At 41.2% G+C, this 14075-nt stretch overlaps 1 protein-coding gene across 3 annotated transcripts in view; it reads left to right on the top strand.

Moving 5' to 3' along the window:
- TANC2 (tetratricopeptide repeat, ankyrin repeat and coiled-coil containing 2) overlaps positions 1-14075 on the top strand; it is a 320473-nt gene that overhangs the window by 288970 nt on the left and 17428 nt on the right. For all 3 annotated transcript variants that reach the window (XM_082679739.1, XM_082679740.1, XM_082679738.1), the window contains 4 exons: positions 470-592; positions 1148-1384; positions 5743-5928; positions 8249-8342. In XM_082679739.1, the coding sequence (XP_082535865.1) occupies positions 470-592; positions 1148-1384; positions 5743-5928; positions 8249-8342 (640 nt within the window). The remainder of the gene's footprint in view (positions 1-469; positions 593-1147; positions 1385-5742; positions 5929-8248; positions 8343-14075) is intronic.

Raw genomic sequence — 14075 nt, 5'->3', positions numbered from 1 at the left:
TTTTATTAGCCAGGAGTCAGTCCCATGGCCCGCATAACTGTAAAGGAGGCTGGGAGATACAGTTTTCACAAATGCCCAGGACGAAAATGAGATGGAGATCAGTGATCACACTGCATTATCTCTGTTACCGTGTATACTTTACTAACTTGAATTTAAGAGATTGATTCAAGAAGGCTAGTAGAAAAGATCTGGGGGGAGGGGGGATTATATCCAGATAGAGCAGAAAAGAGAGGTATTAAGTAGATTTGTTTCCGCAGACTGCCAAGGTGGAGACAGTTTAAGTTAGCCCGTTCCTGCAGGACTAGCCTTCGTCTGCATCAGTGGATTGGCTTTGTTATGCCTGGGTATTGTTTGAGCAAGACTCTCTTCTCATTTGTTAGTACCACAAACCTAGAGGCCCCTAACTTAACTACTGATGGTACTTTTTAGCTGGGCTAATGATTTAATTGTCTCTGTATTTCTTTTTCAGGGTTTGAGTAAAAAAGTTGGAGTGTCATCCTCCATCCTCCAAGGTCTCTGGATCTCCTATAGCACAGAGGGTCTTTCCATGGCATTGGCATCTTTACGAAATCTCTATACTCCAAATATAAAGGTAAGTGATAAATTACAGTCAGATTAAAGAATTAACTATGAAAACCTAAAACTAGGAGGACATTTAAGTAGCTATTTAATCGATCTTTGACTTGCCTTAGACTGTCTCCTATTAACCTTTTACTGATAATTTGATATATTTTACATTTTGTTCTGTGAGTTGAAGACCAAGCCTGTTGACCTTGTACCTTGTATAAGATGACTCTGATTTGTAGAATAAGTCCTGCTGCTTCTAGGGAGTAAGTCATTCTTGGACCACCTTTGCTTTGATAGGGTTTTTTCTGACTGACAGCTCACTTAGTGGAGACTCTGACAGCACTACAGTATGGGTGGTGTTGACTTTAGTTACTGAGCAGTTTATATAAAGGAGATATTTCACATCCCTTTCCAAAGGCAAGGTATTGAAAAAGGAACAAATGAAGATTTTAAAATAAAGCCGTTACTAAATGCTTCTGGGCACTTATTGTGGGGTCCCAGAGGACTTAATACAAGATGACTAATAGGATATAACTGATATTTATGTGAGTATTATTTCTGTTTATTCACTCATTTCTAGGTCAGCCGACTGCTGATTTTGGGAGGTGCCAACATTAATTACCGGACAGAGGTTTTAAATAATGCTCCAATTCTATGCGTCCAGTGTCATCTTGGTTACACAGAAATGGTGGCCCTACTGTTGGAGTTTGGGGCCAACGTGGATGCCTCCTCAGAAAGCGGCCTGACTCCTCTGGGCTATGCTGCAGCCGCAGGCTTCCTAAGCATTGTTGTGCTGCTGTGCAAGAAACGGGCCAAGGTAGTGGCTGTCTGGCTCTGCTGCCTTTTCTTCTTCCCTTTTCTTTCTTCCTGCTATAGACTCTTCCTTATCTCCTGCGTGACCTCCTGAGTGTAGGTAGAATACATCAGATCCTATTAGGGAGCAGATCAAAGGGAGAACTAGCTCTGATTACATCCTACTGTTGCCCACTTGCCATGGCCAGTTCCATGCTGAATTTGCACACAGTTCTAAAACTTTTGAGAGGCACTTAGGAAACTGCATTTATCAGCAGCCACAAAAAGTCCCTAACAGCCAAGAAATTCTCTCCTGAGCTCAGAGTGAGGAAAGAGAAGTGGGGGAGCAAGGAGATGGCCCTGTGAAGTCTGAACTGAATGGTGCCTCTAGACTCTAAGCCTTTCATGTTAGAGTCTTGAAGATACCCCTGAAGAGGTATGGGGAGAAGATGATTCTCTCTGACCAGAGGAACTCAGAAGTGTTTCTGTTAGTGTATTTTAATTCTCTCAAAACATTTCTCAGAAATATATTTGCTTTACAGTATCTCAAAGGCCACTGATAGAACTCAATTTGAAAATATTGGTGAAAAGAAAAATGCTGGTCTCAAAAATGTAGGCCTCTGGGGAACATCGTAGCCCAATGGTATTTTGTTTCCATCCTGAAAACAAACTGAGGAATTTGGTGGTTTTGCAGTGAAATATAAGTAATATGTATGCCCTCGTTCTGAGGTGTCCAGTGTCCTTACCAGGGAAGAACTGTGTCTCCTGAGACTCCTTTGGGAGCTGGGACCTGGGAACCTCAGTGAAATCTCAGAGCTGTAGATGTTAACTGTGACACAGGAATGGTCCTAGTCATTTGAATGAACACCTCTAGAAACAGAGTGAAAATTGGGCCTTATTATGACTGCTGTGAATTCATATTCTCATCTCAGCTGGGTCTTTCCTGTTGCTCAGGTATCATTTTATTCATCTCTTGTTTTCCCCAGAGCAGATAAATAAATAATTTGTGATCTTTTCAAGACCGTATCAAACCTTTTTTGCCCTCCTACGACTGCCAAGATTGATTTTAATCTCACTGTGCCTCGATCTCAAAACTCTATTAATCCTTACATACACTCACCTTTACTTCTGCCTCAGAGAAGGAAGTGTTTACCTTCCTTTCCAGAATGCTTGCCTCCTCTATATATATATATATATATATATTTTTTTTTTTTTTTTTTTTTTTCTGGCAATGCTGCACAGCTTGTGGGATCTTAGTTCCCGACCAAGGATGGAACCCATGCCCCCTGCAGTGGGAGTGCAGAGTCCTAACCACTGGACTGCCAGGGAATTCCCCACCTATATTTTTTAATCTCAGTATGTTGCTCTTTCTCTCACATCATTTCATTCTTTTTCTAAATTCACACTACCTTTCTTCTCAGTTTCTACAGCCTATGATTGTCTTCTCTAACCCAAAAGAGAAACTCCCCTCTCTCTCCTAACCAGAAGCCACCATCCCATCTCTTCCCACCCATGTCCACCAAGCCTGTCCTAAGAGTCATCTCTACTTGCTACCACTGCTTCCTTATTACTCCTTAACCGTTTGTGGTCTGGCTTCCGTGACAGAAAGAGGAGGCAAGTCATTAAAATCATAAACTTCGGCTTCAAGCACGACCTGGTCAAAGCCTGCATTCACACTCGCTTTCTCTGAGAGCTTGGACGAGTCATTTGACCTCTCTCAGCCTCACTTGTTTAACCTAGAAACAGGATTAAGAGGGGCATTGTGACAATTAAAAGTGATCGAGCCTTTTTAAAAAGAGATGAAGTCTCTTTTAGTCTCATGCAGTGCCTAATAAATAATATCCTTAAAAAAGGAAAAACCCCAACCTCTTGGCATTCAACTGAAGCTGCTCTCAAAAGTCACTAACAACTGTCAGTCGCCAAATAAAGTAACTATTTCTCATTTCTCACCCCTCTAAACCACTTAAGTATTTAGCCAGTTATTTTGTTGCATAACTGAATTGAATGTTCTTCAGTTATAGCTGGTCTGGTATTTTCTCTTCATTAGATTGAGTTTGTATGTTTTTGGCAAGCACACCACAGACATGATGCTCTGCCCTTATTCATGCAGCACTGCAGGAGGTGCGTGATGTTGAGATCTCATTACAGGGGATGTTAACCTCTATCACTTGGATAAGGTGGTATCTTCCAGGTTTCTCAACCTGAAGTCACTGTTTCTCCCATTTGGAATTAAGAAGTATCTTTTAGAGAGATGCTTTCAGACTAGGCAGATACCTTGTATCTTTTTTTTGTCCACTAATTTTTTTGTCCACTAATTTAGGATCCATCCATTGATGGGTCCATTCTTGCTGCAGTAATTATTGCTATGATATTTGCATTATAGCGATTTTCTATTTCCCTCTTCCTTCTACATTTATTAATTGGAATTCTACTGTAAGGAAGAACTGTCCCTTCTCCTCAATGGGTTCATTTACTTATAGCACCATGGATTCCTGGATATTTATTTTATTCTGTGATCTATAACTCATTGCCGGTATTTTCTTTTTTTGCTCAAATTGCCCCAGATTTGGCCACTGGGAGCTTCTTCACGTTGGTTCCTGTGTCCTTTCAAGCCCCCCCTCCATTATTTCATGAGTGCTTCTGTACTTTCTGGCACCACAAGATGTTCCAAACTCATCTTTTGCTATTACTGTCCCAGCCCTGGAATCAACCATTTCCCCAAGAAGCCAAGGGTTCTTTTAATTCATTCCTTTAGTTTTAAAAAATACAGTTCTGAACATGAAAATTCTCAGTGACTCTCCATTACTTATGAAAATTCAGACCACTAGCCTGGCATTCAAAATATCCATGCTCTTGTCCCAAAAGACCCTCTCAACGTTGTAGTTTGAACCCCCCCTTAATGTATTTTACCCTTCAAAAACTAGAATTAATCATTTCCTATCCCAGCCAGTTGAGATAGCCCTTTTCTTAGTCCATTTGGGCTGCTGTAATAAAATACCATAGACTGAGTATCTTTAAACATTTCCTTCTTACAGTTGTGGAAGCTAAGTCCCCACAGCATGGCGCCAGCAGATTCGGTATCTGGTGAGAGCTTCCTGGTTTACAGACAGTGCCTTCTCGCTGTGCCGTCACACGGTGGAAGGGGGCAAGCAAGCTCTCTGGGGCCTCTGTATAAGGATACTAATCCCATTCATGAGGGCTCTGCCCTCATGACCCAATCACTTTCCAAAGGCACCACCTCCTAATTACCTCAGGGGTTAGAATTCCAACGAATAATGGTGGGAGAACACAAACATTCAGACCATTGCACCTTTCCCTCTGAATCTGTTCCTGCTTCTGGCTGGAAATTCTCTGAAATTTTATTGCACTTTTGCTTTCCGGCTGACATTTATTATATTACACCTTCGTTGGACACGTTTTTGTTGTATTGGTTGCATCGCCCCTACCTTGTTCAAAACTTTGAGAGCAGAATCTATATTTTACTCTCTTATTTACCTTTTTATCCTATCGTGTACCTTGTACACGGTAGGCATTCAGTAAACATTTGTTATATGGATGGCCGGGTGAAACTAAAGCTGGAGAGAACCAGATACAGAACTTAGGCTTCAAGTGCTCTAAGTACCACTGGAAAATAACCTGCCCACCTGCCAGAAAAGGCTGTTCATCTATTGAGACTTGTAGCTGGGGACCTTCTGGTACATTGACCTTAGTCAGCCTTCTCTTTCAGCCTAAACTTGTAACCAGCACTGCAACTGTAAAAACTGCTGTTGGAACATAGTCTAGCATTAAGTTCCAAGTACCTGCAGCCATTTTGGCCAGATGGTTGAGATTCTGCCCTCCCACTGGAAGAGAGCAGTGGCCTTTGGCAAAGCATGGTGGTCAGATGTGTGAGTCATGAGATGAGATGTTTGCCTCCTTGGAAGACCAAAAAATTTGAGCTTCAAAATTTTTTTCTTCCCTTTCATGATTTCAAAGACAGTTTTTTGTGCCAACGCAGCTTACAAGTCTTTCAAATTTGGGTCTAAAAAGAACTATTTGAGGACAAGGGAGAGTGTACCTCAGGAAAACAAAGCTGGAGCTGGGAGTTTTGGTGTTTTGTTTTTGGGTTTTGTTTTTTTTTTTTCTTTTGGTTTCTTTTGATGTGAAAACAAAAGCCTGACGTTATGCAAAGAGGTTCTCCCCAGAGGGGCATCTACCAGAGTTGTAGCTCAGTGAAGATCTAGCCTGAGTAGGAGAGTATCTTCTAAATTTTCTCAGGGATTGGTCCAAGGAATAGGAGAGGATGAATCTTAGTAGTCCCGACCTGTGCAGTGGGCTGATGTGACTAGATTGGGAATACAGCCACAGTCTTTTTCACATAGGTTTCTCTGTCCCCTCCCGTAGGTGGATCACTTAGATAAGAATGGGCAGTGTGCCTTGGTCCACGCTGCACTCCGAGGTCATCTGGAGGTTGTCAAGTTTTTGATTCAGTGTGACTGGACAATGGCGGGCCAGCAGCAAGGGGTGTTTAAGAAGAGCCATGCCATCCAGCAGGCCCTCATCGCTGCAGCCAGCATGGGTTATACTGAGGTAAGAAAGCGGATAAGGTTTGGGGGGTTTTTTCAAGCTATGTATTGAAGGACCTAGGAAACCAGGAAAAAGAGGTTGCATTATTATAAAATTGCCAGCCTAGGGCTTCCCTGGTGGCGCAGTGGTTAGGAATCCACCTGCCAATGCAGGGGACACGGGTTCAAGCCCTGGTCCGGGAAGATTCCACATGCCGCGGAGCAACTAAGCCCGTGTGCCACAGCTACTGAGCCTGCGCTCTAGAGCCTGCGAGCCACAACTACTGAGCCCGCATGCTGCAACTACTGAAGCCCACACACCTGGAGCCTGTGCTCCGCAACAAGAGAAGCCACCACAATGAGAAGCCCGCTCGCTGCAACTAGAGAAAGACCGCGCACAGCAACAAAGACCCAACGCAGCCAAAAATAAATTAAAAAATTTGTTAGCCTAATTAATGTGAATTAGGTTTTTGGTCATTGATCTGAGGAGTAGGGAGATTCCAGGGTACCTAGAATTATGTTGGAAAGGACCTCGGGAATTATCTAATCTGATTCCTCCCCATCTTTCCACCCCTATTTAACAGACAATGACACTAAGCTCAGGTGGATTATTTTTTGACCTGTGTTCACATGGGTAGACAGAGTGGAATGGAAAGGGCACAACAGTTGGAATCTCAGAAGGACCAGGTTTGAGGCCCAGCTTTCCTACTCATTAGCTCTGGACCTTGGGCAATATACCTAATCTCTTAGAACCTTAGTTTCCCACCAGTAAAGCGAGGCTAATAAATTCTTTTTTACAAGGTTGATATGAGATGTAAACTGTTAATCACTGTGCAAATGGTATTTTTGCTAATTTATTTATTAATGAAAGTAATAATACAGTGGCAAAATATGTGGAATTGGTAGTGTTCTAGGAAATGTGTTAACAGCCAGCTCTGGGGAGGGGAGTGGAGTGGAACAGAATGTGTGTGTGTGTGTGTGTGTGTGTGTGTGTGTGTGTGTGTGTGTGTGTGTGTGTGTGTGTGTGTGTGTGTGTGTGTGTGTGTACATACAGACTTAAATTTATTATAAATTTTACTGATATTTTAAAAAATGTTGCACACAGTTTACAAATAATAATGAATTGTGTAATACTCTTAATTGAATGCTTTTGTTGATTTTTGCTAAACGTATATCCGTACCCAACCTGTGGTTACAACTCAACCATGATTTGATAAATGAAGTTGCACCCCTATTTGCTCTTTTCCCAATAATTTTGTCATTAAATCTGATGTGCGATCTACTGTTAAATTACTTCTCATCCTCATACAAATGATATTCATTAAACTGGAACCCCTTTTAGCTTTAGCGGTAAATCAAATCCTCATTTACAAAGTTTGCCAATTTCCAGGGTATAAGTCCCCCCACCATGGCTGATTTCAAGCTGCCAATGTGACATCACCGAACACAAAGTTTCAAAGAGATGCACAGGAGCACACCATTATATAAAGTTTCCACCATACACATACAGTAAATATAAATAACCTGAAGAGCATAGATAATAGTAAAATGTAATTAAATAATTAAGAAGTTATAACATTTGATATTTTAACCTTTTTTAATTTAATTTCTTTAATTGTTATTTAATTTTTAATAAACATCTTTGTTTACTGACTGGCTTGCAAAATTCCGAAAATTTAACAGTCCGCTTTCATGGGCCAGTACCAGTTGGCTCGCCACTGCTTGAGATGCTTCAGTGACACAGCTACCCCATCCGCTGACCTGACGTATCACCAAGGGAATATTAAGTAAAATTGGAATTTTTATTATCTACAGAAGGTTTTTTAGCTCTCTCTACAGTGAAATTCCTGGAAACAGAGCTGTCACTTTCCTTTGGTGTTAGCAGCCATTCTCCTTTTATTATCCGCAAACAGTCCTTGTAATTCCAAGAGGAGAAAAGAAGATAATAGCTCCGCTCTGAAAAACTACAGGCCCTCAGTTTTCTCCGTATTTATTTTCTGGGTTTTGTTTATTGATTTTTTTCCTGTTTATTTCTTGGTAGCATTTTTATTAGGAGGACGAGGGTTTGCTTTTTTAACTCAAATGTGATAAATATGTGATTTTTAAAAGTCACATGCTACGTAAGTTAATTGTGTTCAAGGGAAACATGTAAACTGTACCTGGTAGAACAAATGCTCATCATGGCAGCTTTGGGTTTTTAGGCGAGGACAGTCAGTTCTGATGCCTTTTGTGTGCAAGAGAGAGCGTGACCCTTGGGTATCCGGGTATCTTCCAAACCTCACAGGCTAGTATCAGTAGTACAGTTTTCCACCTGACCTTTGAGCTGACACAGCTTCTTGTTTCAGATTGTCTCCTACCTACTTGATCTTCCAGAAAAAGATGAGGAAGAGGTGGAACGAGCACAGATCAACAGCTTTGACAGTCTCTGGGGAGAGACAGGTACCTCCTGTGGACATCTCTCTCTTCTCTGTGAACATGTCATGTCTGTGTGGAGATATTCTCTGCATCTCACACCCTGATTTTTTTCTCTGCCAGACCAAAGGTGGCCGTCTCTGTCTTATGGCTATTGTGTTGGAGACTGATTCAGCCAAAGGAAAAGTCACAAGTTTCCTCCTTTCAATCCTCTTTCCCTTTGGGTGCTCCATGCCGTTAGCCCCAGAGTCTTCTTTCAGACAAACCTTCCCCCGCTCTTGTTTCCAAATATCTTAAAAGACTGGAAGTTTCCTTACAATGTGCCAAACCATAGCAGAAAAGAGTTGTGAACTTTTTTTCCCTGTGATCCTTATAGCAGTTAGGAGTAAATATTTCTCCTGTAGCTATAAACCAAGAAGTTAAATTTTTATCGACACCTCTGGCTTACTGAACCAAGTGTTAGCATGGCGGAGTGGTCCTGACATGATTAAACTGATACGTCATGAGTACCGTTGCTATCAGGATGCAAAATGAAGGTCCCCCCTGTAGGGCACAGCCCTGCGTAGTCTCTCACGATCTGCAGCAAAGCCATTTCTATATTGCTTGGTACTTACTCCACAAACAGAAGCCTCTTCCTTGTGGCCTTTGCAGGAAATGATTGTTGTCTTTCCCCCAAGTCTAAACTGGAACATCTGGAAAAACATTAGTAACCTTTTATGTGTTTATGAAACCAGGGCAGTAAAAACTGTAGCGTCACCACAGATATGTGTTGTGTTTGCCAGGATAAGTAGACCAACGTTGAGATGGCCGATTTTAGGGAGAGCATTTTACTGAACAAGAAGGGGGTATGCTTTGGTTAGGGTCAGAATGTTATTAAAAATGAGAAGATGCTTGAATTCACTTAAAATGTATAATTACCTATTGAACTGTGATGTTTCCACACATGGCAGTAATCTCATATAGGTTTCATGGCTTCTTTAACATCATGTAGAATGGTCCAGAGCTCAGGAATTTGCTTCTCAAACAATCCCTCCCTCTGTCAGAGCCAAAGGGAGCAGATGCCGGGCAGCTGCAGCTTAAGAGCCCATGACAGATTAAAGGAAAATGTGCAGCTGGCAACAGCTGCTGTCTCTGGGGCCCCACCCTGAGGGAAGCCAGAGGACAGACTGAGGGGAAGGGGCTGGCCAGGTCGCCAGCAGTTGTGGAGTGTGCATCCTGAGACCTGGAGCTGCGGGAGAGACATGAGGGTTCACATCCCGTCAGCACAGCCTCCCCGGCACAGCCCCTCCGTCCCTCCCAGAGTCTCCTGTTGCCAGGCCACCCGCGTGCAACCCTAACCCTGACTGGGGAGCGCAACAAAAAGTAGTGGCCCGATGGCGACAGTGGACAGAAATTACAAGACTAACCATCATAGTGATGACTATCACACACGTCCTAGTGCTGTGCTTGAAAGAATTCCTTAAAAATGTTGAAGAAGGGTGTGAACTAAGTGGAAGACTTATTTTTATTGATATGAATTTCTTACTAGAATAAAACTTTACAGCCTCAGGACTTTTAAAAGATTTCCTGCTTTAAAGTGTGCAATAAAGTTTATTACATTAATTTTCTTACCTACATACCATATCTCAAGATTGTAAAAAAAAATCAAAGTTTCATGTCAGTTTGCTTGTAGTTAGAATTGTGTTGTGTTTAATTTTATATCTATATGAACTAATTTCAGCATTATGAACATAAGACATTATTTAAATATGAGTTAGAATGAAATACATTTGTAATATAATTTATAGAGCTATAAAAAGTTATTTGACTTCAGAAAAATTTCTGGGAAATAATGTCTTTGCTATGTTAAAAAATGTCCCTACAACTCACCGCTAGTGTAGAGTAGACTCTGAGTTGCTTTTCTGTCTATACTGATGGGTTTACCAAGTACACGTTTCTTTTTAACTTACAGCACGTAATCATTTAAAATTTATAATGACTCATTGAATTGTGATGTTTCCTCCAATGGCAAAATCTTATACAGGTTTCCCTTGCATAGAGAATGAAGGTCTGTGACCTGCAGCCAGCTGGTTAGGGTCTCGTATCTGCAACCCTGGCCTAAACAACCCAGTTTTTACTTAGGGAAAATATGATGGTAATGATGTTTCCAACAATTTGTATCATTTACTGTATTAAATCCAAAACACCAGTAACTATAAGAAACGATATAACCATTATCTTATGTGCCATTCCAAAAAGAAACCAGAAAGAAAAACCCTCTGCCTATAAAACTGACACAGTTCTTTATTATCACATCGATTATAAGATGCAGCCTGACTTTGAGATGTTAAAAATGCGGAGGGAAGAAAGTACATCTTAGAATCAATGAAATGCATCTTAGCATATAGTGAAATATTTATTGAGATGTAATTTTTACATATCAGATTTTCTAAAAGCAGGTCACTGGAATATCCTGGTTGTCTTCGTCCTCCTTTTATGGCCTTTTTGTTCTTCCAAAGAGCACCTTCCTACATCGAGCTTTCACCGTCTGGCTGACCCCCTCCCATCCTGCAGGGTTTTCACAGATTTCTTATGGAACACAGAAATCTGTATTCCAACACAGAAGAAAGGCAATTAAGATGACAAGATTCACCAATCCCTCCTCTCCTTTGTCTTACAGCTGTAGAACAGAACCAGCATTAAAAGCTTCTGGCAACTCTGGAGAGCCTGAGCCATCCATGGCCCAAAAGTAGCGAAAATTCAGAACATAAACAAGATACCATTAATTCATGCCTTCATCATCTTTTGTCTAGATTATTGCAACTATTTCCTAGCTGATCTTCTTGTCTCTGGCCTCACCCTTTTGTGATTTATCTCCCAGACTTCAGCCAAAGTGATCTCTCTAAGCCACAATCTGTCCATGTCACTTTCCTGCTTACCACCCTTCATTGACCACCTGTAACATTAATGTAGCATAAAAAGGGACTTCCCTGGTGGTGCAGTGGTTACGACTCCACGCTCCCAATGCAGGGGGCACAGGTTCGATCCCTGGTCGGGGAACTAAGATCCCACATGCTGTGTGATGCGGCCAAAAAAAAAAAAGGTAGCATAAAAAGACGTGTCATGATCTCTAGCATCATCTGTTGCCTGTCTTCTCCAGTAGGAGTAAACGTGCCGTTCCCCACCTCAGTGCCTTTATACGTGCTCTCCCTGTGCCTAGAATGCCTCCCTGTCGTCGTTGCCTATAAGTCTCCTATTTCTCTTTCAGCATCTTGTTTAGATTGTCATCTCTTCCTGGAGACCTTCTCAGACACTTCTTCCTCTGTGCCACCTCCAGACAACCCCCGTGGACTTATCTCTGTTGTGCTTATCACACTGTATAGTAATGTATTTGTTTGTCTGTTATCCTTATTCAACCCTGAGTTCCTTGAGAGCTGACAGTATCTGACAAAATAGCTCTATAAATGTGTAACTAATGAATGTTGTTTTGGATAGCAGTGATCAGTATATGTCTTCCCCACCCACCTCCATCCCATCGGTCTTCATGACCTGTCTGTGCTGTACACTGTCAAGGTTGAGAAGAGAGAAAAGAACCATTTGCTTCTCTGCATTCTATTCAGCATCAGCATCCCATCGAAGCCGACTTTGGCTATTTCATCAACTCTGAGCTGTATCCTATCTGTTTCTTCAAACTCCTTAGCTGTTTCCCTTTGAAAAAGGACCATTTATTTCAAATAATCTCATCAGATGCTGACACGCTAGGGAACGAATTCTGTTACTGGTCTCTTAGGAAGAGAGATTTGGCTCCAAACTGTTAACATTTGCTCTAAGAATCAGGTTGTTGTTTTACAGAACTGGCTTTGCCTTATTCGTCTCACTTTCAAAAAGTTTTAACGGTTTTTGATAAGAACTATATAAAATCCAGCCAAAGCAACTCCTTGCTCTTGGGTTTTGAAAAGTACAGACCCAATTTTCCATAGTTGTGTTGTTCTGAGATGAAGTTGGCCAGCTGTGTTAATGACCGTGTCCAGATATCAGCTGGAGATTCCTGCCAAATTACATCATAACCTAAGTAACAGAGATGATACAACAAAGAAAAAGGCCAAATGGAACATTCCCTCTCATATAAACATGTTGTCCGGTGGGTTGAGATGGGCCAGCCCCCAGCAACATGACTGCAGGTTAGAGCAGACAGTATATAAGTTTAGCTTTCAGGATGGGCACTGCTTGTGAATTTTTATCTGTGTTCTGTGAACTAGCATCATTGACGAGAGGCTTGATTCTGAAATACTGTCTGTATTTTCTCCAGAGTGCTATAAATTCTTGCGTGAAAAAGAATGTATTTGCGCGCACACACACACACACACACACCACGCCATACACAAGACATTGAAAGGGAGGCTTGCTGCGTCCCTGCCCCCTGGTAGCTACTTTAAACTTGGGAGAGTTAGAAATTTTCCAAACCCTTTGTTTTATGTACCAATGAGGTGATTCTTATGGTTCCTAACAAGTGTCTAACCCAGTCAAGTTCTTTCTTTTTCCCCAGCTTGACTGAGATATAATTGACATACAACATCGTGTAAGTTTAATGTATACAATGTGATGATTGCCAGTCAAATTCTTAAGCTACTCTTGTGTTCTGACCCAAGAACTAAAGTTGTTTTTTTTTCCCTGAACTATTAGAAATGTGAACTTGGAAAAGAGGGAAAATCACTTTGATTTAAAGAACAAGAGACAAACTTCTCAGTCAAGTAAACAATCAAACCCATCAATACTTGTAACTTATCCATTCGGAACTTGGAAATGACCCTCACCTCAGATAGGATGAAGCCTCTGCCCTTCTGTGAGAACAGGATGGAAATGCCTATGTTAAGAGTTCCAAAAAATAAAATGAAAAATACACATAAGACAAGGCCTAGATACATCTAGTTTAAGATCTTCTAAAATTGCCACATTTTCCTTCATAAGCCCTTTCTGTCCTTGAAGAAGGAAAAGATTACTTTGAAGGTTTATCTCAGTGGAAATTACAGGTAGTTTTAGTTTTGCATATGAGTCAGTTGTGGGTAAATTTGGCCAAGCTCAAAGACAAAATGCCTTAATTTGCACTTAAATGAAAAAAATCACAAGTGACCATTTGATTTGATTTTCAGTTGCTTCCCTGATTAGATACCGACATTTGCAAACTGAAATATCTGCACCTGCCGTGTGTTATCTTCCTCTGATTTGTCATTGGAGTAGGTGGCCACAGCAAAGGAAGGACCTGCTGACTACCACATCTGTTTTTCAAGTCTGTGGGGAAAAAGGTCTCCATACTTTCTTTAAAAGCATAACTCCTGCCATTTTCTAACAGTGTTTACCATCTTCCCTACCCTCATCCATTTAAAACACTGAGTGTACACACTTGAGATCCCTGGTTAAGAAACACATACATATTTGTTCAAATATGAACTTAGTAGAAAGTGTATTGACAAATTCCTCTTACTGCTATTGAAACAGTACTCAAAGGATGAAATAAGCACTCTTAGAATCCTCTGTATCAGAGATCATAAACAATGGACAGTAGCACAGAAGGAAGAATGTTTATGTTTCTTCCTGCTGTGTGTCCTTTATCCTCGCTATAGCTGTGCTTTATCTGTGACTCCATTATCCTGTATTCAGAAGAAAAGAGCCTTTGTCACACTCCTCTCATCTTTAAGACTATTACTTTGAACAGTTTTGACCTTCCTATGAAAATGGTCACACATGTACTAGAAACTTCTGTCCCAACTGATGAAAAAAAAG

Source organism: Grampus griseus (genome assembly GCF_964374135.1).
Source record: "Grampus griseus genome assembly, chromosome: 20".
Taxonomy (NCBI): domain Eukaryota; kingdom Metazoa; phylum Chordata; class Mammalia; order Artiodactyla; family Delphinidae; genus Grampus; species Grampus griseus.
Note: the sequence above shows the minus strand (reverse complement) of the source record. Positions and strands in the feature narration are given on the sequence as shown.